Raw genomic sequence first — 23,647 nt, forward strand, 5'->3', positions numbered from 1 at the left:
GCCAGATCACTTCTAATCTAGACTGATTGGACTGACGGGAACCCTATTATGGTGTAGCTTGTCCATGGACACATAGGGTTGGATGTGTCACGTGACATCCCCTCCTTTTTAAAGTGAGGTACTGGTACCGAGCTGCATGGCTTCCTTGTAGTCTGCCAACAACTCTTCGTCTACCCACACCGCTTCATGGGTTCCTCGATCTTTGAACTTAAAAAAATATTGTCGTACTTGTTTCTTCGAACCATGGCGAAACCGATGCAACAAGACTTGCTCCAGCTCCATGAGTTCAGCTTCATCGATGATCTCCGGTTCTTCTTCTTCCGAAACGTCCTTTGGAGGTGTTCCCTGAAACACTTTCAACCAAGAAACATGGAAAACGTTGTGCATTGACCATGAGTTAGGCAATTGCAATTTCATTGAAACCTCCAAATATAGACAAGGAATGATGGTATATAGACCATTATTAGCACGCTCAACAAACAGGCCCATTTTATTGTGTTAGGAAGAATATAAAATCTGACCAGATTGCACGATTGTTTGTGTACAATGTGTTTAAGTACCATGGTATGCCACAGTCAATTGTTAGTGATGTGGATCCTCGTATAACAAGTTTGTTTTGGAGAGGCTTGTTTGAAAACATGGGCACGATGCTTAAGTTTTCGTCCTCCTTTCATCCACAAACTGGTGGACAATTAGAAGAGGCCAATTCTATTGTCCTAGACTTGCTTAAATGCGATGTGTTAGACAATAAGGGCAAGTAAGAACAATATTTACCTTTGCTTGAGTATGCATACAACATACATTGCATTCGTATATAGGCAAGGCACATGTCATTGGGACGGGCACCATGTGCCAACGGAAAAGAACAGACTGAACAACTTTAAACACTTCAAATAACAATTGTGAACTGAAAGAGATGCACGGCATACTAGATGGGGAGTGGCAAAGTTCCACCCCAGAGAGCACATGCCCCAAACCTTGGCACCCCTTCCGGTATTTCTTTATATTGCTTGAACTCGGTACATCGTTGGTATTCCATCCTCTGCACCTCACGCAGAGCATGCAAGAGAATGAGCTCTTGGCTTATATTTAAAGGCCCTTGGTCATGAAAAGCAGTTACATGAAAAGCTTTCAAACTCAAAAGCATCTGGTTCCAAAAACTGGCACTAAAAGCTGCCTAGCGTAAATCACCAAAATTCGTACAGGCTGCGACGTGAGCACAGTCAACGCAAAATGCGAAAATCCGTAGATTATGCCATGTGGCAGTGCCAGCGCAAATCGTCGGCATCCGTACAACTGCAACATCATCGTCTTCTACGCAAGAGTTGGAGATTGTGTGTGTTTGTGGGTCGTGCTGTACTTTAATGTCTTTAGGCTACTTGGGCCCCATCGGACGGGGTCTCGAAAGTTGGTGGGAACTCGTCTTTAAAATTTGCCACTCTGCAAGACTTTGCGAGTTGGTAAAACTTCTTTTAGTGCTTCTCTTACGGTTTAGGCCCCTCGGTCACGATCTGCAGGTTGGCTCCATTCTTCAGTGACTTGACACGTCAACTGTTTGTGACAACACCCTTTGAAATTGTTCAAGGGTGGTAGAAAGGTTCCTCCCATACAAAAGATACGATTTTTGAAGCAGATCGATATGTAGAAAATATGGATGAAATCCATAATTAAGCTTGCCTTATAGAGGACTTAGGCAAAGAAGAAAAGGGCTAATGATGTCATCGACGTGAACTTTTGTTTTCACTTGGTGATTGAAAACTCTTGCAGTTCGAAACGGCAAGGTTAAAGGAGGTGAAGGGCAAGGAAAAGTTGTTTCCAAAGTTCAATATGCGCAATCATGGGCCTTTTCAAGTACTTGACAAGATCAACAATGTTGCATATAGGTTGAAATTTCTAGACAATTGGAAGATTCGTAATGTGTTTCATGTAAGTCTTCTAAGATCTGTTGTGGGAGATCTGCCACAGGATATGCCAATCAAAGATCGACCTGAAGTTGAGGAACTTGATGAGGTCTTGATACTTGAACAGATTTTGGCACATAAAAGATAGAAAAGTTGCAAGATGTTATTTGGTGAAGCTCAAAAACTACAGATTACTTCATTAAAGCAAAGGTCAAAGGTTATGACGCATGCTCAAGAGGGGGTTGATGCTGAAGCTAGCACTTCTCATGTTCACACGGATTCAGTGCAATAGAAGTGTACATTGCTTGACACTGTTAAAGATACAATGCTTGTCTATAATTGACAGAAATGAAAAAAGTGTGAAGATTCCATTTAGTCATGGGTACTCATGTTTGATAGTCTTTCTTGTGGATACACCTAAATCATCCATGGCATGTATATCATGTATGCAATCGAGGACGCTTGCGATTTCAAGAGGGGGGTATGTCAGGAGGCTGTGATAAACGTTAACTTTATTTGTTGCTTTCCTTCCCTTGATTTTTATTTAATGTTTGGGTTTCTCTTTTTGAAATCATAAGTGCTTGGACATTGCATGGTCAGTGTGAAACGGCTAGTGGCTGAGAGTTTCACTCGCTAGGCAGCCACGAGATGGTTGGCTGATTGGCTCTGAAATTTGACTAGTAGAGAAGTGGCTAGTCTTAAATGTCAGATGGGGAAGCTTGAGAAGGACACCTCACAAATCCAGAAGCACAAGGCCAGCTTGAAGTGGGTGCCCAAATTGATGAGAGAAGAAAAGGGCTGATTTGGGGCTTTTATGCACTACAGTGTGTGTGTGTGTATGTGTGTAAGTAGTGGTTGAAGGTGCTTAAGCTTCAATGGAAAGCTTGCCTTCTCCCTTGTCTTTGAAGTGATAGAGGGGCTAGCGATGGGTGTAGAAGAGCCCACGAGCAGAGAGAGAGTGAGCGCGAGCGCTGTTGCAGAGAGAGGGAGAGAGGAGATCGTACGATTTCTTAGTGTGTTTCTTGGGCACACAACTAAAAGCCCTATGTTTTATTATTATGTAAGGGTACAAACTTATGACCATTTAAATGGCATTTGGGTGTGAACACACCCAAGTATAAAAGAATGAATAAATGAGGAAGAGAGGCTATAAGAGGGCCTTTAGACAACCTCCCACTTAAAGGCCCGATGTGGTACCTTTAAGTAACTCCCACTAAGTGTAAGCAATGCTGATGTTGTGTCTTAGCAAGACACTTAGTGAGAACATCTACAGGGTTATCCCTTGTCTTGACCTTTGTCAGTGTGACAAGGCCATCATCCAATACCTGTCGTATAAAATGGTACCGCACATCAATGTGTTTGGTACGAGCATGGAACATGGCATTCTTAGCTAGGCATACAGCACTTTGACTATCACAACCAAGCACTGGATCATATACAGGAAGACCAAAGTCTCTGACCAACCTGCCAAGCCAAATAGCTTCCTTAGAAGCCTCTGTGGCTGAAATATATTCAGCCTCTGTAGTGCTCAGTGCCACAATCTTCTGTAACCTTGAACACCATGAAATAGCACCTCCAACAAGTGTGAATACATACCCACTGGTAGACTTTCTAGTGTCAAGATCACCTGCCATGTCCGAATCACAGAATCCCCGCAATGATAGTGTACCCTTGCCATAACATATACATGTGTCCAATGTACCTTTTAAGTACCTGAATATGCTCTTCACTGCCTCATTAAATACTACATCTCGGCTGCGTACAACCTTCTTGTAATCAGGTAGCCATACTCTGTAACCCATCTCACCCTCATCTCTATAACCCATGAAGATGCCTTTGATGGATTTCATGTCTAGCTTAGTCCTCTAATCTACAAGCACATGCACAAATGCCTCGCAGCCAAAAACACGCAAATGGTCATATGAAGCAGGTTTGCCAGACCAAACCTCTTCAGGGATGCCATTTTCCAAAGCACGATTTGGAGAACGGTTGCATACATGAACTGCAGTTTTCAAAGCCTCTCTCCAAAATTCTTGCGGAGGATTAGCTGTGGACAACATGCAACGAATCCTCTCACAAATTGTGCGGTTATATCTTTCAACAACGCCATTAGATGATGGATTATAAGGGGATGTTAACTCCCTTTTAATACCATGCATCTCACAAAAAACATTAAATTCACGTGATACATACTCTCCCCCATTATCTGTTCTTATGGCCTTTAACTTGAGACCCTTTTCTGTGGTCACAAAAGCATGAAATCTTTTAAAAGCGTCAAAAACATCACTCTTGTTTTTAAGTACATACACCCAAGTCTTTCTACTGAAATCATCAATGAAAGATACAAAATAGCGTGCACCACCATGTGAGCTCACAGGCATAGTGCAAATATGTGAATATACTAAATCAAGAGCATGCAACTTTTTAGAGACACCAGACGAATAAGAGAACTTCACTTGTTTACTATCATAGATACAATCTTTACAAAACTCAAGGCAAGGACCTTTCACATCAAATCTCCCAAGAGAGGAGAGAACCTGTAGTCCTTTATCACTCATATGGCCAAGTCTCTTATGCCAAAGTTCCATTGGACAATGAACTTCAGTCATAGCAACAAACTTTCCAGGTAAGGCCTTGCAATGCAAATAGTATAAAGTTCCTGTTTTGCTGCCCTTCACAATCAACATAGAACCCTTTTGTATTTTCCAAGAGCCACCACCAAAAGTAGTGAAGTAGCCCTTTACATCCACCTGCCCAACTAATAGCAGACTCTTCTTAATGCCAGGCACATACCAAGGTAGTACCGTACGTACGTACGGATGCAATCCGTACGGTACGTCCGTACAGTACGGATCCGTACTGTACGGATTGCATCCGTACGGTGCGGTATTTTTTTTTTAAAAATTTGGCCAGCGCGTGTGGCGTCCGTTGCAGCGATAGGGTAGCGTTTTATTTTTTCAGTAAAGCTCTTTACAGAGAGTGTGCGCTTCTGTAAAAGTTGCAGAGCAAGTGCAGAGCAGGTCTGTGAGCGCCTTTCTTGCAAAGAAAACACCATGCCTCGCGAAGCCAACCCCCTCTAGAACATTCACACTAATGTCATTGAGATTGTGAAGACTCCAGGGCAATCCGGATCAGGTACACGACGTTGGCAATGCAAGTATTGTGGGATGCAGAAGACCAGTACGGTCACTCGTGTCGTCAGACACTTAACGGCAATAGGATGTACAGCCAATTGTGGAGCATGCAAGAAGGTGCCGCCTGCTGTAAAAGATCAACTGATTGCAGAAAAATTTCTAGCAATGGCAGGAGTAAACAAAGGTAGGGGAAAACAATCTACACAAGATGCTCTTCATGATGCCCTTCTCGGAGACCTTGGGGAGACGGACACTCAAGATCAAACGGTGGGAAGTAGTGAACCTAGTGCACAGGCTCAGTCTAACAGGAAGAGGGCTCGTGTCATGCAAGATGTTGAGGATGTGTTTTCTGAGGATGTTAATGACACAGAGGATGTCACAGGGCCTAGGCAGACCACCTTGCCCTCGCGTGTGCATACTCAATCTTGGATCAAGGAGCGACAAAAGGTGGCGGAGATGGAGATTGCTCGCACTCTTATTGAGTGCAACATCTCCTTCAGTGTATTGAGGATTGACCAATGGAAAAGGATGGTGAAGGCTATTGCTCAGGTTGGTCCCACAGATACATGGACTGGCTTAGAGTACAAGAAAATGCGCACGACAATGCTTGATGAGCAAAAGGCTTTGATTGACAGGGCTTTGGTTCCAGTGAAGGCAGGATGGAAACAATTTGGGTGCACAATCATTTCAGATGGTTGGAGTGACATACGTCGACGACACATCATCAACATTCTTGTGTCATCTTGCCTTGGCACATATTTTTTGCGAGCCGTGGATGCAGGGAAGGCAGGGGAACATATCACTGGTCAGTTCATTTACACGCACATTCGGCAGGCCATTAGAGACGTTGGCGCAGAGAATGTGGTACAGGTTGTCACTGATAATGCATCAAATTGCAAAGCAATGGGTGACTTGATTTCAGCAGAGTTTCCATCCATAGTTTGGACCCCTTGTGCTGCACATTGCCTTGATTTACTCATGGAGGGGATAGGGAAACTCCCTTGGGTGCTGCCTATTGTGTCTGATGCAACAAAGATCACCACTTTCTTTCGCAAGAAGCACCAAGCACTTGCCATCTTTAGGAGCCACATCCAGTTGGATATGGTACGGCCTTCAAAAACCAGGTTTTCCTATATGTATTTGGTGCTCCATAGGCTCTTCAAGCTAAGGGATTCCCTGATGCAAACAGTGGTGGATCCCAAATGGAGAGACATGCACAATTCCCAGCAGGAGAACACTAAGTACATCCAGAGGCGTGTTCTTGATGAGAGCTTTTGGACAGAGGTGCAGTCTCTCACAGTGGCTTTGTAGCCTGTTCTCGTGTTGCTGCGTGTCACGGATATGGAGGGGTCCACACTAGGGCTGGTTTACCATCTATTCTTGTAGATGAAGAGCCACATTAGAGAGTGTCCTTCTTTGTCTCAGCAGCGGTATGTTTCCTTGATTGCATCATTGACAATTGTTGGCAATTGTTTTTTTTTAGATAGCTCGGACCTGCTACACTGAGATGCTTCTTTTTTGATGGATGTGTGCAGACGAGATGACATACTGGCTATTGTGGAGAGTCGGTGGACGTTCACGAGCCGTCCTATACATGGAATGGCTGCATGTCTCCATCCTCTCTACAAAAAGCCAGAACTATTCCATGATAGAGATTTGCTTGCACTACGCGATTCATACATCTCGTTGAGGTATGACTAGGACACACAACTGGAGATTGATGCTGAGATGACGAGCTTCATCAACAGCTTAGGTCCTTCCTTTGTGCGGCCTGTGGCACTGAGACAGGAGGCCACCAAGTTTCCTTTGACTTGGTGGCAGAGCTATGGGAGACAGGGTCTTCCCAAGCTTACGGATCTTGCATTACGCCTACTTTCGCAGGTAAATACGAAACCTAAACCATTGCCACTTTTGCAGGTAAATACTAAACCCTAAATCATTGTAATTTCCCAATTGAAGGATTGCTCTGCGTGTGCTTGTGAGCGCAACTGGAGTGCCTACTCATTGATCCACACCAAAATACGCAATAGGCTAAGCACTGCGCAACTAGAGAGGTTGGTTTACTGTAGAGCCAACATGAAGCTTGTGCGAGCCTACCATGCTTTGGGGACACCAAAGCAGGTAATATTAAATATGTGGTTTTGTTAACTCGTCGATTTTACTTATGATGATATGATCGAACCCTTTGTAACGTACGTTCGGTTTTTTCTATGAGCAGGTAGATCCCACGCAGGTTAAGATGGTGCCTGATTCCACTATAGAGAACATTGAGCAGCAGACGAGAGATGAGCAGGAGGAGATTCTTCGACTACTTCATAGAGAGTTGGAGAGTGTGGATCGACGAGTGACCAGATCGCGAGCACGGGCATACAACATTCCACTCCAAGAGCGAGCTCCAGATCCAGATATTGCACGACGTGAGAGCATTCGCAAAGGAAAGCTTCCTGTCCGCAAAGCACAAGTACGTGCAAATGAGGCGGTTCGTCTCATTCACGCCACTGAGGAGGAGGATCTTGAGGATGTTGCAGAGCAGCCACAAGTGTCTATGGTTGTGGAGCCAGAGTACGACGACGAGGGCAATGTCTTGTCACATGGAGACATTCTCTCCTCTGCAGAGAGCTCATCTTCATCCGATGATGAGTTCTAAGCTAGTTGTCTTGGGAGAGAGAGACTTGAGTCTCTTGACTGAGGACTCCATTGGGTTTTTTCTAGTATTATTCATGCTATGTATTAGTTTTAACTTTTGGCATTTGCACCTTGCTAGTTTATGAGCTTTTGTAGTTGGCATCAGACATTGGTCATGATTGCTATGTCATTCTCATTGGTCATGATTGATATGCCATTTTCATGCCGGGATGATTGTAGTGTTGAGTTTTGTATTTGCAGTATTTTAATCATCATTAGTCAATCTTTGGATCTTCACCCTTGTATGATCATTGATGTACATTGTCTCTTACCTTACAATGCTATGTTGCTTTTGAGATTATGGTATCGAGTCTGTCATACTATTACTGAAATCGGGTATTGTGTCCCATGTTCGTATATGGACCATGGTAGGTCACTTGATCGATGTTTAATGCAGGTAGGCCTTTTCATTTAGCCATATAGATTGATAGTTTATATATTTGTGGGCTTCTTTTGTGAAATTTCAAATGTTTTTCCTAATTTTTAAGGGTTTTTTACCAATAGTGCGTATTTTTACGTACCTTAAACCTCAATCCATACAGGACTGCGTACCTTACGTACCGAATACGTACAGTATTTTATGTTTGGTTCCACCTTGGCACATACCTAACATCATGCAAAACAAGTTCTTGGCCATTTTCCAAAGCCAAGTGAATGGTGCCAACACCCTCAATGTCACATGCATAGTTGTTACCCAAGTAAACTTTACCCAGGTTACGTGCAGTGTATGTGGCAAAAGACTCCAAAGGAGTTACATGAAATGAGGCACCACTGTCTACTATCCAAGACTGGGACAACCCATCATGTGTTGAAAGCAAAGCATCAATAAGATCTGGCTTCGTGATATACATATCACTTGCCATAGCCACAACATCATCAAAGACACTCGAAGCTACGACAAGTGCTTCGTCCACATCAACAATTTCCTCTATGACCACACTAGAGGCCACATTGGCCTTGCCAACATCCTTGGAAGAAGAGGAGGTGTCATCATCACCTTTAGCATCTTTTGCATCCTTCTTTTTACCCTGCTGCTGCTTCTTTCTCTCAAGCTCTTGCTTGTAAAATCTGCAATCAGGCTTTTTATGCCCTTTGTGTCCACATTGATAGCAAGTTATATCTTGAGATTTTCCCTTGCTCTTACTTCTACTCTTGCCCCTGTTAGCTACATTGTTCCTTTTCTCTGACCTGCCCCTTACATGATAAGCTGTGCCACTGCCTTCACCACTGGCTTTCCTTCTAATCTCCTCATTGAGAATGGAGCCTCTTACACCATCACAGGTTAAAGCAGCATTGTTTGACAATGACACAACAAGCGCTTTCCAACTGTCAGGCAAAGTTATCAAAAGAAAGATAGCTTTCAACTTGTCATCAAATGGTTGCAACCCTGAATCTTGAAGTTGACTCAAAACACCTGTAAACGCATTCAAATGCTCAGATGCAGGCTTTGCCTGATCCAATTCCATGTTTACAAGTTTCTGCATGAGTTGAACTTGATTCACAGGAGTTTTATTCTCATACGAGCTTGTCAACTTCTGCCAAATAGCATGTGCAGTGTCAAGATGCTTAATATCTGTAAGCACATCATCTGACATAGCCATTTTAATATAAGCAATAGCCTTTTTGTTCAGCTTTGCCCAATCTGCATCTGACAAGTTTTCAAGTTTTGCTGCGAGCAATGCATCTTCGCAATCTTTAAGGAATAGAATGCCTTGCATTCTTTCCTTCCACAAATCAAAGCCAGTGCCATCAAATCTTTTGATTTCCATCAAAGACTTTGACTCACTGCTACTTGTAGAGATGCGTTGGAAGCCATTTCGATGCAAAATAGACAAAAAATTCACTGCTGTAATTTTATAACAGCAGGCTGCAAGTTGCAATTTTAGCCTCTAAATCAAATCTTTTGATTTCCATCAAAGACTTTGACTCACTGCTACTTGTAGAGATGCGTTGGAAGCCATTTCGATGCAAAATAGACAAAAAATTCACTGCTGTAATTTTATAACAGCAGGCTGCAAGTTGCAATTTTAGCCTCTTACAGGCTCAGAGAACACTATAGAAGTGCAAGGAAACGTAACACTGGGTTACAAACACTTTATCCAAAGTGTACAATAGTAAAAGAGATAAATTTCAGTAGTAAATATTGAAATTTCAGAACACACATGAAGCATACATCCTCTGCATGAATGCTCCCACTTCAGTAGTAAAACGAAAGTGCATTTGCAACAACCTCAAGCCTGCAACTGAGGTAAAAGCTGCTGCAAAATGTATTTTTAGCAATACATAGACTCAATGGGAAGCATCCACAAGTAAATACACGTGTTTATTGTCACATAAACCTCCTGTATATGTGAGAGCTCAGAGAAGTCTTAAACTCTGCTCAATTGTACCACAAATTGCAATACATGACACAAAATGTCCAGAATTGCATCACAGTTGCAAAAGCCCCAAAAGTTAGTGCACAATTTGTTGAAATTTCTGCAAAATCAGCAAAAGCCCTAAATTTCTCAACTCGAATCCCCGAGAATTTCTCGTGTAATTACACCTGTAGGCGTAGACTTGAATAATCTTGCACTAATGTGCAAAACCCCCAAGTTTGAAGTGACAACTTGCTCTGAAATTTCAGGAAATAGGGCAAAACCCCCAATTCTCCGGGTGGATTGGTGTTGCCCAAAGTGTCCCAAATGTACCTGCAACACTTGTGCTTGCTGTAATTAACAGAAAAAAACATGTTTTTGAAGAGAAACGGCCCGAAATGACTTGTTTTCAACCTGTTTTCAGCATATAAGCACTTGTGGGTTGAGGTATTGTCTTCCTTGAGTCCGGGGAGGAGAGAGAGAAGACACCGGTGCTTGCTGTTTTTAGAGAGAGAAAATTGCGCAGGAGAGAGAAAATGAAGATTTCTCACGAGGGAATGCGCGCGGGAGTAGGGAACTTGGCTCTGATACCAGCTTGAAGTGATAGAGGGGCTAGCGATGGGTGTAGAAGAGCCCACGAGCAGAGAGAGAGAGTGAGCGCGAGCGCTGTTGCAGAGAGAGGGAGAGAGGAGATCGTACGATTTCTTAGTGTGTTTCTTGGGCACACAACTAAAAGCCCTATGTTTTATTATTATGTAAGGACCATTTAGATGGCATTTGGGTGTGAGCACACCCAAGTATAAAAGAATGAACAAATGAGTAAGAGAGGCTATAAGAGGGCCTTTAGACCCAACAGTCTTATGTAGCACGATGATTCTGCTCTCGTGCGTCTCTCCCCTTTTGAATTCATAATCGTAATGCCCATCTCAAGGGCTTCTCATTTGTTATGTATAGTTGTGGAGATTGTGTACTCAATTGCCGAGGCAAGAACCTCTTGCACAGGTATCGAATCTGCTAATTACTGATTCAATGCAGGTACATGTGCTAACAAGCTGTTTTAGAGCATACGGATTACTTTGATATCTACATAGCCCTCACATTGTTGTTTGTCTTTTGTACATCCACTATGTGATAGGCCATTGAGCATCTGCAGAGGCCTCTTTCATACACAATATACAACCACTGCGAGAGAGAGAGAGAGAGAGAGAGAGAGAGAGAGAGAGAGAGAGAGAGAGAGAGAGAGAGAGAGAGAGAGAGAGAGAGTTTTCCACTGTGACGAACGGCTCCCTTCCTTAAGCAACCATTGTACTTTTAACTACGATGGTCGTTTAAGGTTTACAGAACCGCAGGTGCTCTACTTGGCCGCCTTCATCGGATATCTGTTCCGCTCTTAAGTCACATGTGTTGCCTGTGATGGTTTCTTTCCTTCCATTTTGTTTGTTGTTCTTACGCATGTATTTTTCTTTGTTTCTCATGGTATCCGTTTGTTTAGCTTGCTTGTTTGTATGCACCTTATTTCTTTTGTTTGTGATGCTTATGCTCATGGATCTGCATGTGCTTCGGGTGAGTGCGTTCTGGATGACTGCTTGTGGTTGAGGTGTGTGCGTGTTTTATGTTTGTCTGTTCTGCTTGTTTATTGCTTGTTCTTTTTTGTTTTTTCTCTTGTTTGATGGGTGATTTAGGTTTGGAATTGGTTCGGTAGGTGTAGGCCGGTTGGTGTGTTGGGTGGTTCCTACCTCGCCTTCAGATTTGCACCATATATTGCTGCTACTTGCAGGTTGAAGAATGTCATAGCCTTGTTATCATTGCCAGGGATGGCTAGAGGCTCTCTTTCCCTGGATTTTGGTGCAGAATCTTCTTGCGACATTGATGTCTCTTTTGCTGGGATTCATCGTTGTATATGGCCTTGGAGATATGGAGTTGGCTATCGGAGATTCTTTGGTGGAGTTTTTAGGCTCCTCTTGATGTGCGGGTGGAGTTTTTCTGCTTCACTCCCTTGCTCCTAGCTTTTTGTTGTATCACCCATCTTTTGTAACTTTGCATTTTCCCCTATGGTTTGTAATCATTGAATATCTCATGGGTTTTTTTTTTCCTGCTTCACTCACTTGCTCCTAGCTTTTTGTTGTATCACCCATCTTTTGTAACTTTGCATTTTCCCCTATGGTTTGTAATCATTGAATATCTCGTGTGTGTGCCTACGGGCTGATGTAATGCCTTTGGGCTTGTAATTCTGATTACATAATACAAAAGAGTACAAAAGAAAGAGAGAGAGAGAGAGAGAGAGAGAGAGAGAGAGAGAGAGAGAGAGAGAGAGAGAGAGAGAGAGAGAGAGAGAGAGAGAGAGAGAGAGAGAGAGAGGAATTTGAGAGGTGGTTTCTTTATTGGTGGTATTTTGATGAGAGAGATTTGGGGGGGTGGGGGGGGAGGTGTTAATTAATGCAGGGAGATTGGGTGAGATGAATTGAAAGGTGATTTCTTCGTTGGTGGTATTTTCTACTTGCTTCACTCATGAAAGGGTGGAGGAAACAGTTGCGTGACAATTTGTTTTTCGAAGGAAGCATTTTGTATTTGTACACGTATGTCGTTTGTGAAACAGTTTATTGACAACTGGTTTGTTTCTCTCTTGCTGTAGGAGGCGGTGAAGAAAAAGACGAAAAGGGGTCCCATGACAGAAGAAAGGAGAAAGAAAAGACAGGTCAGGAATTGCACCCAACGATCTTTTCTAGCCTTCATATTTATCTTTTCAGTTTTTTTTCTCTCTCTCATGTTTGCACCTTGTTACAGAGAGCAAAGCATAAAGCAAACGAAAGAAAATTAGAGAAATCTGGTATTTGCAAGCTCAAGTTTCAGCCGTTCGTTGATAAGACAGAGAAGAGACAGAAGAAGACGTGTTCATATTATGTTCAGGGCAAATGCAGCAAGGTACACAATTCAGTCTTATCTGCATTTCTTTTGTGTATTTACATGTTATTTTGTGTACTACTATCATTGTTTTGGGTTTGTCCCATCTCTGATTCACTTAACTTTATTCCAGGGTGCAAGTTGCCTTTTTTCACATGATGTCTTACCCCTGACAAAGTCTGAGGTGAGGGGTGCTCCATTCTTTATCGGAATTTAAGTTTAGTAGTGAATAGTGATATGTTTTTGTGTTTTTAATTGCAAAGCTTAATTTGTAGTTGGTCTCGTCACGCAGGTGTGCAAATACTTTGTAATGAACTGCTGCTTGAAGGGCGACGATTGTCCATATTCGCATGCACTTTCCTTGTTTCCTTGCAAGTATTTTCATACAAGAGGCCGCTGTATGGGAGGAGAGTCATGTCGGTTTTCACATGAGGTAATTCTCAACTACGAGCTAAGTAAACAAGGATTGCAAGCTTTAATTTTTGTTCATTAACTGTTGTGTGTGTGCAGCCCATGAGTGAAGAGGCAAAACAAGAGTTTCTTCGAAAAGTCGAAGAGGAGGAAAGGGTGCGCCATGGTGTTGTTGATGGGGTGGGACGGGCTGGCTTGAAAGGGACTACGCTGTCTGATAAATCCAACGGAAGCAAGGTAAAAGCACATGCAAAGGATAAGGAAGCTGATAATGCAGTGGGAGCAAAGAATGCAGGTTTCACATTCTCGAGTGCGCCTCTCAATGCAGCGAACAAGTGTGTCATAAAATCTTCATTTTCTAGTGGTTCGCATGAAAAGACACAGCCCTCACTTAATGGGGGCCATTTGAATAGTAGTAGTCAAGCTACAGGCATGGATAGAGTAGGACAACGAGGAGCAGTGGCCATGAGCTCTTCTGGTGTAACTGCAACAACCACCCAAGAGAGGAGGAGAAATGCTGAGGCGTTTCTGCGATTGCAACTGGATGAGAGTAGACTTGTGCACGGGAGGCATGCTGTGAGTTTGGAAAGTGTTGAACCTGTTTCCGGCACCCTTTCTAAACAACCCGGGTCTTTGCCAATGGGACAACATGCTACCCCAATCAGAGTATCTAGTATGGCTGCCTCGTGTAAACCCGATGCAAAGGATTTTGATTTTCGAGATTCTAATTTCCAGAATTCCCTTCTCCTAGAGAGAGTATCGAAAAGAAAGCTGGTAGAAAATGGTGCTCCTGTGCCGGAGTCATCGCCGACTTTGTTGGACCTGCTTTTAAGACCGCAAGAGAGAAGTGCGTCAAAGGAGTCAGTGTGCAAAAGAAGTGCATCAGATATCTTGTTGGACAGATTTCTGAAATAAAGAAATCTGTATATGTATTTGATCTGGTGGTGCTGATTATGAGCTTCTCATTCGTTTTTGTGTAAAAAGTGTTTTTTTTTTCTCCAATCTGTTTCAGTAACATTTGGGTTTTGTATATAGGTCACTCTTTTTTAAAATTCAACTGGTAGAGTTGGATATGAGTCATTGTATGATAGCTTTTGTAATTTGTTGTTCTCTCTTTCTTCTGGTAGCTGCACTAATCTTGAATAAATTGAACAAGCAAGATAGATCCCCCCCCCCCCCCCCCCCCCCCCCCCCCCCCCGGGCCAGCGCGACTCATGTGCGTGCTCACACACAAAAGAAGGATCTTGTGTGTTTGGTAATGGTCATTCTCGTGAAGAGATCTTGGGGCTGTCACTCATCAAGAGCTCCCTACATCACTTGCGTTCAAGAGATTATTGATAATACCCCAATATACATTGTCTATTTGCGTAAATGTATGTAACATAATGACCTCAAGGTCTTTCCTTTGAAATAGTGTCTTCTCTAAAAGTTGTTACTGGTTATCTTTTTGGCATTGAAGAATAACAAAATGTTTGCGTTGATACCCACTCAGAAAGCAAGTTGTTTAGATTAGTTATTCCATACATATTTATTCCTACTTCAGAGATTTGAAGAGAAGATTCATTTAATTAGAACGTCGAAGAAGAAAGAGATGGCTCATTGTCAAGGGATGGACTAGCTTGGGGAAACACTTTTTTCTTTTTTCGGCTTAGGGGCATGCCTTGAGTACATATTTTTAAACTAATTCTTGAATCGGTGCTCTAGTGATATCCATCTTGATCTTCTTTTGGGCTAACAATTGGTCGTAACCCTGTCCAAACTCAAATTTGAGGGTGTTTCTTTTGGTTCTTTTTTTCCCTCTTGGTCATACAGACACTTACCTTGAAATGTCCGCTATTGTGCGCTTTAAGATTACATGAGTTTCATGGACTGCACTATGTAATAATACTGTAATTCTAATAGGTTCATTTTGGAGTTATGTGAGTTTGTGTACAAGAACACTAAGTTTATGTTTGTGGTATTGCCAGAAGTTTGGGTGCTCAAGTGAAATTGTTAATGTTGCTATATAGAATTAGTGGGTTATACTTGCCCTCGTATGTATATATATAAAATTTATAGGTTCTAAGAGGCTTGGTCATTTTGATAACTAGCAAGCGATCAAGTAGTTTTTTTCACTATTAAGAAATGTGTCTTAATAGGTGGGCAAAACGTTTTTATTAGTGAACTCATTAATTAGTTGAGGGAGAGAAGCAAGGAAAAGGGAAGGGTGAGGAGAAAGAAAGGAAAAGAGGAGAGCAGAGGGAGGGAGGGGTTGTTTGTTATGTTCTTTTTTTTAATGTTTAAGCACGCCATGATAGGCTTGTAGCCTAGTGGTTTAGCTTGAACTTTATTTCTTCTACGTGGTGAGGTCAAATCTGAGTAATGAAAGTTGAATTTATTGAATGATGGAACTACATATGTTTTCAATGAGAAAGTCGATAAGATGAATTTTCACTCTTAGATGCTTAGAATGACCAACTTGTTGATGGGCAAAGGCTATTGAAACTATTGTAAAGTCAACAAAACGAAGGATTGTAGAAGTGTTGGCTATGCTTGCACATGTGAGCATTCGAAGAGTGGAACTACCGTGAACAAAATGTAGCTTGTTGGTTATTTGCTACATGGGAAGGATTCATGAATGTCCAAGGATACGTGGAAAAGATTACCTACATGCAACTAAGAAGTAGAATATTGGTTAATGGTCATGCATTGCTAGAAAATAGCATTTGTTTCACATATGGGTTTACTATCATAATTATGAGAAGCTCAAGGTATGCTTGCACGTCCCAAGAAGAAATTTAAAAACTCGCAATTCAAGGCATTCCTCCAAAATGAAGAAAAATCCCAAAGTGTGCATAATTAATAGTGATTTAAGCATCGAGGAGAAAAATCTTGGTGGTAAACATATACCTTCATAAGGAAAAACCAATCATAAGTAGGTCTTCTATTCGAACATAGACAACGATGCAAGCCAAGAAGGACGTCAAGTGTGGTGGTCATGAAAATTAACACTACAAAAGTAGTTTTACGACTTGCAAAGATTGCCTGTACATGGTAAATTTGTACAGATTAGATGTACATTGTAGATGCTAGTCTCTAGGAATAGAGCCCTAGGGAGGTCAAAAAAACTATCAACTACATCAATATGAGCATTGTAGTAAAAAGAATTGTGCCAACACGTCACTTGATTCAATTGTTAATGGAAAAGTCTTGGAATGGTAGAAGAATACATACAAATATGGGTCTCCTTGCATGAATATAGTTGAGGCGAAGAGATTGTTTGTTATGAACACATGATGAATATGAAGATATGGTAAGAGTGTATACGATGTGAATCGATGTGTTTCAAGCCATATAACTATTCATGGAGATGAAGGGATTAGAGTTTTGGTAACGTAGAAACTTGGGATGATATTGCATGTGATTGGTCATTATCTTTATAAAATAGCAAAGTGTAATACTACTTGGATGGTTAACTTGATGTGACAAAGTACTGAAAGAAATTGGTGTATGTGGGGGACAATTTATAAAGGAGGGCTTGAAGGCCAATTTGTAGGCTTAGATACTAAAGAGCATGAGTAGAATGGATAATTGGTTCTCAAACCTAAGAGATTGGCTAGGATATGTCCAAGATGAAATCATGCACAATATGTACCATGTTTGCAAAAGGTACAGAGGTGCTGGTGACAAAGAAATTTGACACGAATACACTAGGCATGCTAATATATGCACACTAATTGTGATGTACAGACGGGAGCTTGTTATAACTCTATCTACATTCAAAGATACTAATGGGCTTGTGCCCTTTGCTTTGGGCATCAATCAAAGAGAGCTTCTTTGCATGATGAACTTGTAAGTAGAAAGGTATGGTTCACACAATTTGGTGGCTCGTTAAATGATTGGCTTTGAAAGAGGATCTACATAATTTTGACATTCAATGATCAACCAAGAAAACCATAGGGCCATTTCATGAAGGAGAAAAGTGAGGTGTCTCCTTAATTATAGAATACCAAGATTATAGTCAAAAGTGTATTGGAAGGTATGTGCAATTGTTGCAGGGAGACATTAACTCATAAAAGTTGAAGGAAATCTCTTGTAGGTACACACCACAAAAAAAGGTATTGTTTGCTGAAGGTATATACAGTAGACCCTTGGGCCATAAACGTCACCATATTATTGGAGTAAGGCTGCTTCTACTACTATGTCTGTCATGAACAATACTCCTCTTTAGTAGTGCATGGCATTTCACCAGAGATTGTGGCTGGAAGATTTTAATTTGATTTATTATACTTCGACATGTAGTATTGTATGACATGTGCATGTGTCGGATGAGCTAAGAGGTAAGCTTGATTGAAAGCTAAGGAATTTCCATTTGCTTTTGTGAGAAATGGGTTTCAGCTTTACTAAATATCCCTTATACCACCCTTAGAAGACCAACAATGATCCTTGTTTCTCAATGTGTGTGGCCTATGTTATGAGGAGAAGCCATGTGTGACGCCTAACATTGGTGGGACATGGACTACAAAACTGGATAAGGTCTATCACATGAGCCTTAGTGGTTGAAAAAAAACATTGGCGGGCTTATCCTTTAGGTAACGGGGAGAGAGTTTTTGGAAACAACCCCATCTTTTTGAGGAGATATTATGTAGATTTTTGTTAGACCACTATCATGGGTGCCAAAGGCTAGGAGAGAGGAGGTAGGAACCTTTGAGTAATCACCAACTATACGAATGTGGGTAACCCCTAAAAGAAAAGCCGTACAATTGTAACCTACTTCTCTGTATTAGTGCAAATGCTTGATGTACACATCCTCATTGTTGAACCCTAAATGACATGTTGTCTCAATGTTCAATATTGCTCCTATTACCAATATCCTCTCAATTATGTGGCTTCCCTCTCTCTCTCTCTCTCTCTCTCTCTCTCTCTCTCTCTCTCTCTCTCTCTCTCTCTCTCTCTCTCTCAAGGGTTTTTCTCTTCAAGAAGTCAAGTGTGGTAGATTGGTTATTCCAATATCCTATTGGATAAGAGGTATCGAGTTCAACACTTGTCGGAAAGATCTTTAGGCGTGCTTCACCATTGTGCTTAGAATAGCTGCTAGAATCACGTGTATAAACCTCAGTCAACCTAGGGATTCAAAGGGAATCCGAGTGTTTAGTGCCTTAGGGAATAAATCTCGCTAATTTTTTGGCGGTAATTTTTTCTAGCTTAATTTCCTAAAATTTTGTAATAATGATAAATATTATTCAAAAAGTAATAAAAATCACAAAAAATATTAGAATTGAGTTCTGAAAGAAAATGCTAATTTATCTTCAAAGCAAGAACTTCAAGCACGTCAAAGTTGGAAGATGTCAAATTTTGGGTTTGGCTTAATTTGGCACGAAAGTTTGGAACTATAGTACGTGATTATCAAAAATCAGAAAGATGAGTCGTTTTAATAGGAGGTAATAATTGAATGAGCTAGTCACGACATCTATTCCAAATTAGAGCTTAAAAGTTAGATGTCAGATCAAATCATATCATGTCAGATCAGGTAGAATGAACAAAAATAGAATTTAGGTGAACAAATGGAAACCAGATCGACAAGTAAACTGAAAGAAGAGAGTTAGACATTGGACAACCAGATACTAGAATTGACATATTCCAATAGCGAAGCCAAAAGTACAACTAAATTAGTATTGAGTACTGGATTATAATAGAGGTCAATTGACAACTAGAGCAATGACTCGACAAATATTCAAATAGGCTGCAAAGTTATAGACAAGTGACATACCCAAAATGAAAGTAGCGGGTCCTATTTATAGGTGCTCGTACTAGGTTCATACCGGCTTTGCACTGTACATTTACTGCTTGGTAATTACTATTGATAATGGTAATCCGCCTATGTATTGGTGCTTCTCTAGGGGGAGTTCTCACTATCTATAGCCTCAGACTCCCCTTTCTTTGAATTTTTGCCTATTCCAAAATTCTAGATTTTGCATTGATTTTAGTGTTTGTGATTCCATTTATATAGATCCTTCTTTAAGGTAGCCTTCCAAACATTCTGAGGTGGCATATGAAGGACGCCTTGCTCAACTTGACCTGGAGCACTAGAAATAGTGTTCTCCTTCTGGATAATTCTGTTGATTTCTTCTTACTCCAGTTGTTCTCTGCGATTTGTCATTTGCTCACTTCGTATGTTGTGGTTTTGATGCGAGCTTCAAAGAGGACTTCGGCCATCTCTTTGAACTGAGGTTAAAAGTTAGCTTTACTGGCCAAGTTTTTCATAAGGATCTTGGAGGCCTCAATTGAGAGTTATAGCAACTCACTCGTGTACTTGATTAGTAAACTAATCTAGCCCCTCCAGTAAGTCATCATTCTTGTGAAGGTAATCAAATAACTTTTAAGTTTAGATACGCTTGTTTTCTAGCCTATCTCATTGAGTACATTCTTCCATGCCACCCAGAGCACATTGATTTACTCATACCACTCCCGAATCTTGTCGACAATTCCGATTATTTAATCTGATAGGCCAACTCGTTGTACTTGGGATATAGAGCTAGATATAAGCGTGGTATCTCCTCCTCCTTCATAGGTATTGCATACATTAGTACTGGTGAATTTGGAACGACCTCTATGTAGTTGATAAAAAAATGATTTTCTTGTTGCATCATTTTTCTCAAGACTCTAACTGAATGAAATAGACTTTTGAGGGTAGTCTCCTACTTGCAAAGAGTCATCTAAGTTTGTGGCTCCTGACCACTAGACGCAGTTTCTCAGACTTAAGAATTGGTTAGAAAATCCAGAGCTATGCTCTGATCTAGCTCTGTTAGCACAACTTTTCCTTTGTTTTTCCTGATCAACATCATCTACTATTGCTACACATTTGGTTGCTATTTTTGTGGCATGTCACCTTGCCCTTCCTTAGTGTGGTTTTCTTGCTTATCAAAGGGCTGGTTCGATGGAACATTAGGCTTTCCATGATTTAAACTTGACTAAGTACCTCCTTGAGTAGATCTAGGAGCTAGAGGGGGTTCATCAACGTCATCATCATCCTTTTTGCCTACTAGTTCTCCCTCTGCCTCTTTATATTTGTCCTTTATCATCTTTTTTTTTTTTTTCGACACACCATAGGGCCCACAGGGGGAGGTGCTTATCCCTTCCAAATATTAGCCATGTTACATGGTCGGGCAAGGGCCGTGTAGCATGGGGCAAGAGCCACGCGTAGGCATCACCATGGCCACCTAATTGATGCACCACATGCTGGGAACGACGGAGAGAACTCGTAGCAACCAGCTAGGAACCTCCTCCTCGCGTGAGCCACTCCAGGAGGAGGATGCACTCGAGTGTCCAAGGGCAAGAGCCCTAGCAACGTGAACACCAGGTGAGCACAAGGTGTCCCTCTAGAGTGTGACCCAACGGGGGATTTGAACCCACAACCCATAGGTTGAGAGGCCAAAGCCTTACCGTTAGACCAACTCTTTGGGGACACCTTTATCATCTTCTTCATTCTCATCTTCCTCATCATCCACATTAGTAGTTAAGTGTTCAATGAGGGCTTGGTTGGCGACGATAATTGTATAAATGGAGCTCTTATTCTCCAAATTATCTTTTATGGTACTTATCAGCTTTTGCACATCCTTTAGACTGAGAGTTAATTTTCCTTCGGTGTCCGAACTGTCAACCAATGATTGATATACATATTTGTTGAGGATATATTGTTTCAAATTATTCTGCACTTCTTTTAAACTGCTGAGGGCTGTAGTCTTTTGATCTAGTTGTACCCTCTATGCAACCATCTCCTTTGTAAACTTCCACTTTTTAGTATTGAGACTAGAATTTTGCACCTTTAACTGGTCCACTTTTTGTTGGAGCTCCTTAATGGTCTTTGCGCTCCTCTTCCTCTTGCATTCTTCTTCAATTATGTATTTTTTAAGTGAGAGTATTTTCTTCCTTTGAGCTTTTGATTTCATAATCTCTCACTCAAGCTCTTGTTCTGGATAGGTGACATTCGATTGCTTGATGGAGCTTTGGGTTTCCATCATCTATTTGATGGCATTCACAATGGTTCTCCATCCCGTCTGGATAGTTGCTACACATCCATCAGTTATTGTCACGACATCTTTCCTTTCTATTAGGTAAGTGAGCACTGGGACTTTATAGGGTACTAGTGAAGTGTGATGAATCCATTACTAGACTCCCCACCAGTCTATTCTTCTGTAGAGCTTGTAACCTATCTACTGATGTTTTGATGATTGTGGAGGCAATGATAGTGGTTTGAATTGTTGTTCTTGTCTGCTTTTTCGGATCTATCTAGACATCTATAACCTAAAGACCTTGTAATTCTTTGATTTTTGGATTTAATTTGTAAACATTTATGTGATTATGAGCCAGAATGAGGGGCTCAATGATTCCAAATTGTATCAATAAAATCTTAGGCTGCAAAAGAGCTAGAAATTTTCTCATTTTTGAACCCAAAACCTTTGGCTAAGTTATAAAAGCCAATGTTTGTAAAACCTAGAGGAGTCTTCTTGGATAATAAAGCGTTACGACTGTTTCTTAGAGGACTATGTGCCCTTTTGTGATCTTTTGAAGCTCATGAATCCCTTGTGAAGTGTCCATTGGAAGTGGTCCTTTTTAATCACGTAGCATTACAACTGTTTCTTAGAGCACTATGTGCCCTTTTGTGATCTTTTGAAGCTCAAGAATCCCTTGTGAAGTGTCCATTTGAAGTGGTGCTTTTTTATCACGTTCATAGGTGAAAGCTCTTTGTGGCTTTTCTTGTGGTAAAACTATGTTTTTGTTGTTTCTCACCTACTCCTTAGCTTCTCATAACTTAGGATTTACATAACAAAACATTATTTTTTTGGAGAGGTGTAGAGGCATCATTGCTAAGCTCTAGGGTGCATTTGGGGTTGAAAACGGTTGGGTCAAATCTGCCTAATATATAATAAGCACAAATTTGGCAAGTGGTCAAAAGGGGGATTTGAGGGCATAGACATGTGTCTTTAGATGTTGTCTACCTGTCCTATAAGTTTTCTATTGTTTGGAATTTGTTTGCTTGGTGAATTGCTGAGATTCGTTTGTGGTGTCGTAGATAGCCATTGTTTTCTGCCATATAGTTGAGTGTAGCTTTGAGTATAGGCCTTGACTATGTTTTCCAAGGGATTGTTAACCTCTCATAGCCTCCATGCACGAGTTGATTCGACTCCCTACCATGACATGCCATTCATGTTCGTGGTTCTCCATGTCACTACAATAAGATAGCAAGGCTTGACATTTTGGGAGCCCCAAATTTTGGCACCATTGGTGGGGACAAGGTGATCTAAACTAGGAAAAAACCTTAGTACTTGCTAATGTTATCTGAAGCTTCCTCTAGGTTTTCTTAGAGTATAAAAACTAACTTTTAGAAACTGCACGATTGAGATGTGTCTACCTTGGCTATGTAGAGGTGTCTTGGGAGTAGTCATACTTATCGAGAACCTTTAGGCTTAGATTAGGTTGTTTTGAGTGGTTTTTGATAGCTTAGGCTATGTCAAAGTTTGAGGATTGATGCACTTTTCAAGAAAAAAACAAAGATAAACCAGTGCTAATGGACATTTTCCACTACCTTTTTTGCTGACGCGATTAGGAATACGATAAGTAAGAATCAAGGAGGGTTTTCAAAAGTACAAATCATCATTGATCTTGTAAAGGCTATAGCAACCTACGAGTAAGTCAAAAACCAACTTTTCAGAAAATTTTTAATGTTTGGCAAAAAATAGGCTTATTATCTCCCCAGTGATAGATGCATGCTAAAGTAATTTTTGTTGGCCAAAAGGATTTGCTGTAGCTTGTATAAGACCTAAATGCCATCAAACTCCCAAAAAAGTACAGATCCTATCCTGTAGATAATAAACACCTTTTTCCTTGGGCCTAAAACTGAACCTTTTTCATATGGACATCTTGCTCGAGTGATATGCTAACACTTTTGTGAAGGCTCAAGAGATTCCAATTCCATTTGAGGGAAAACTTGGGCTAAAACAACCTTCACTTTAAACAGACAGACAAATGGGGATAAGAAGACAACTGGGGCTAAGAATACTTAATACTAAAGAGAACTTGATGAAAACAAAACACTTTTTGACAACTATGGGAAGTGAAAAAGATGAGAAAAGTTACAAAAATTAGCACTTGGATAATAAGTGCGCTTAATATCCGAGGGCTTAAAAAAGAAAGATTTTGACCATTTCTCAACCAGGTATAAGCATAGTATAAGGAGGTTTTGATTCAAGTTTGGTAGCATTTGGACTTGTAAGTTACT

General features: G+C 41.1%; 3 protein-coding genes across 5 annotated transcripts in view; all 3 read left to right on the forward strand.

Moving 5' to 3' along the window:
* EMB1789 (CCCH-type zinc finger family protein) overlaps positions 1 to 14,462 on the forward strand; it is a 72,887-nt gene extending 58,425 nt beyond the window's left edge. For all 3 annotated transcript variants that reach the window (XM_086510394.1, XM_086510393.1, XM_086510392.1), the window contains 5 exons: positions 12,710 to 12,772; positions 12,862 to 12,999; positions 13,112 to 13,162; positions 13,271 to 13,411; positions 13,489 to 14,462. In XM_086510394.1, coding sequence (XP_086366520.1) covers positions 12,710 to 12,772; positions 12,862 to 12,999; positions 13,112 to 13,162; positions 13,271 to 13,411; positions 13,489 to 14,304 — 1,209 coding nt within the window. In that variant the 3' untranslated portion in view covers positions 14,305 to 14,462. The remainder of the gene's footprint in view (positions 1 to 12,709; positions 12,773 to 12,861; positions 13,000 to 13,111; positions 13,163 to 13,270; positions 13,412 to 13,488) is intronic.
* On the forward strand, positions 4,843 to 6,428 carry LOC147459004 (uncharacterized). Its single transcript, XM_086510395.1, has one exon. The coding sequence runs from the start codon at positions 5,069 to 5,071 to the stop codon at positions 6,344 to 6,346; it is 1,278 nt and encodes a 425-aa protein (XP_086366521.1). The 5' UTR covers positions 4,843 to 5,068; the 3' UTR covers positions 6,347 to 6,428.
* Positions 7,257 to 8,168, forward strand: LOC147459005 (uncharacterized). The gene has a single exon (XM_086510396.1). The coding sequence runs from the start codon at positions 7,275 to 7,277 to the stop codon at positions 7,680 to 7,682; it is 408 nt and encodes a 135-aa protein (XP_086366522.1). The 5' UTR covers positions 7,257 to 7,274; the 3' UTR covers positions 7,683 to 8,168.
* Positions 14,463 to 23,647: the final 9,185 nt, after the last annotated feature.

Source organism: Adiantum capillus-veneris, chromosome 4 (assembly GCF_014529385.1).
Source record: "Adiantum capillus-veneris isolate H3 chromosome 4, ASM1452938v2, whole genome shotgun sequence".
Taxonomy (NCBI): Eukaryota; Viridiplantae; Streptophyta; class Polypodiopsida; order Polypodiales; family Pteridaceae; genus Adiantum; species Adiantum capillus-veneris.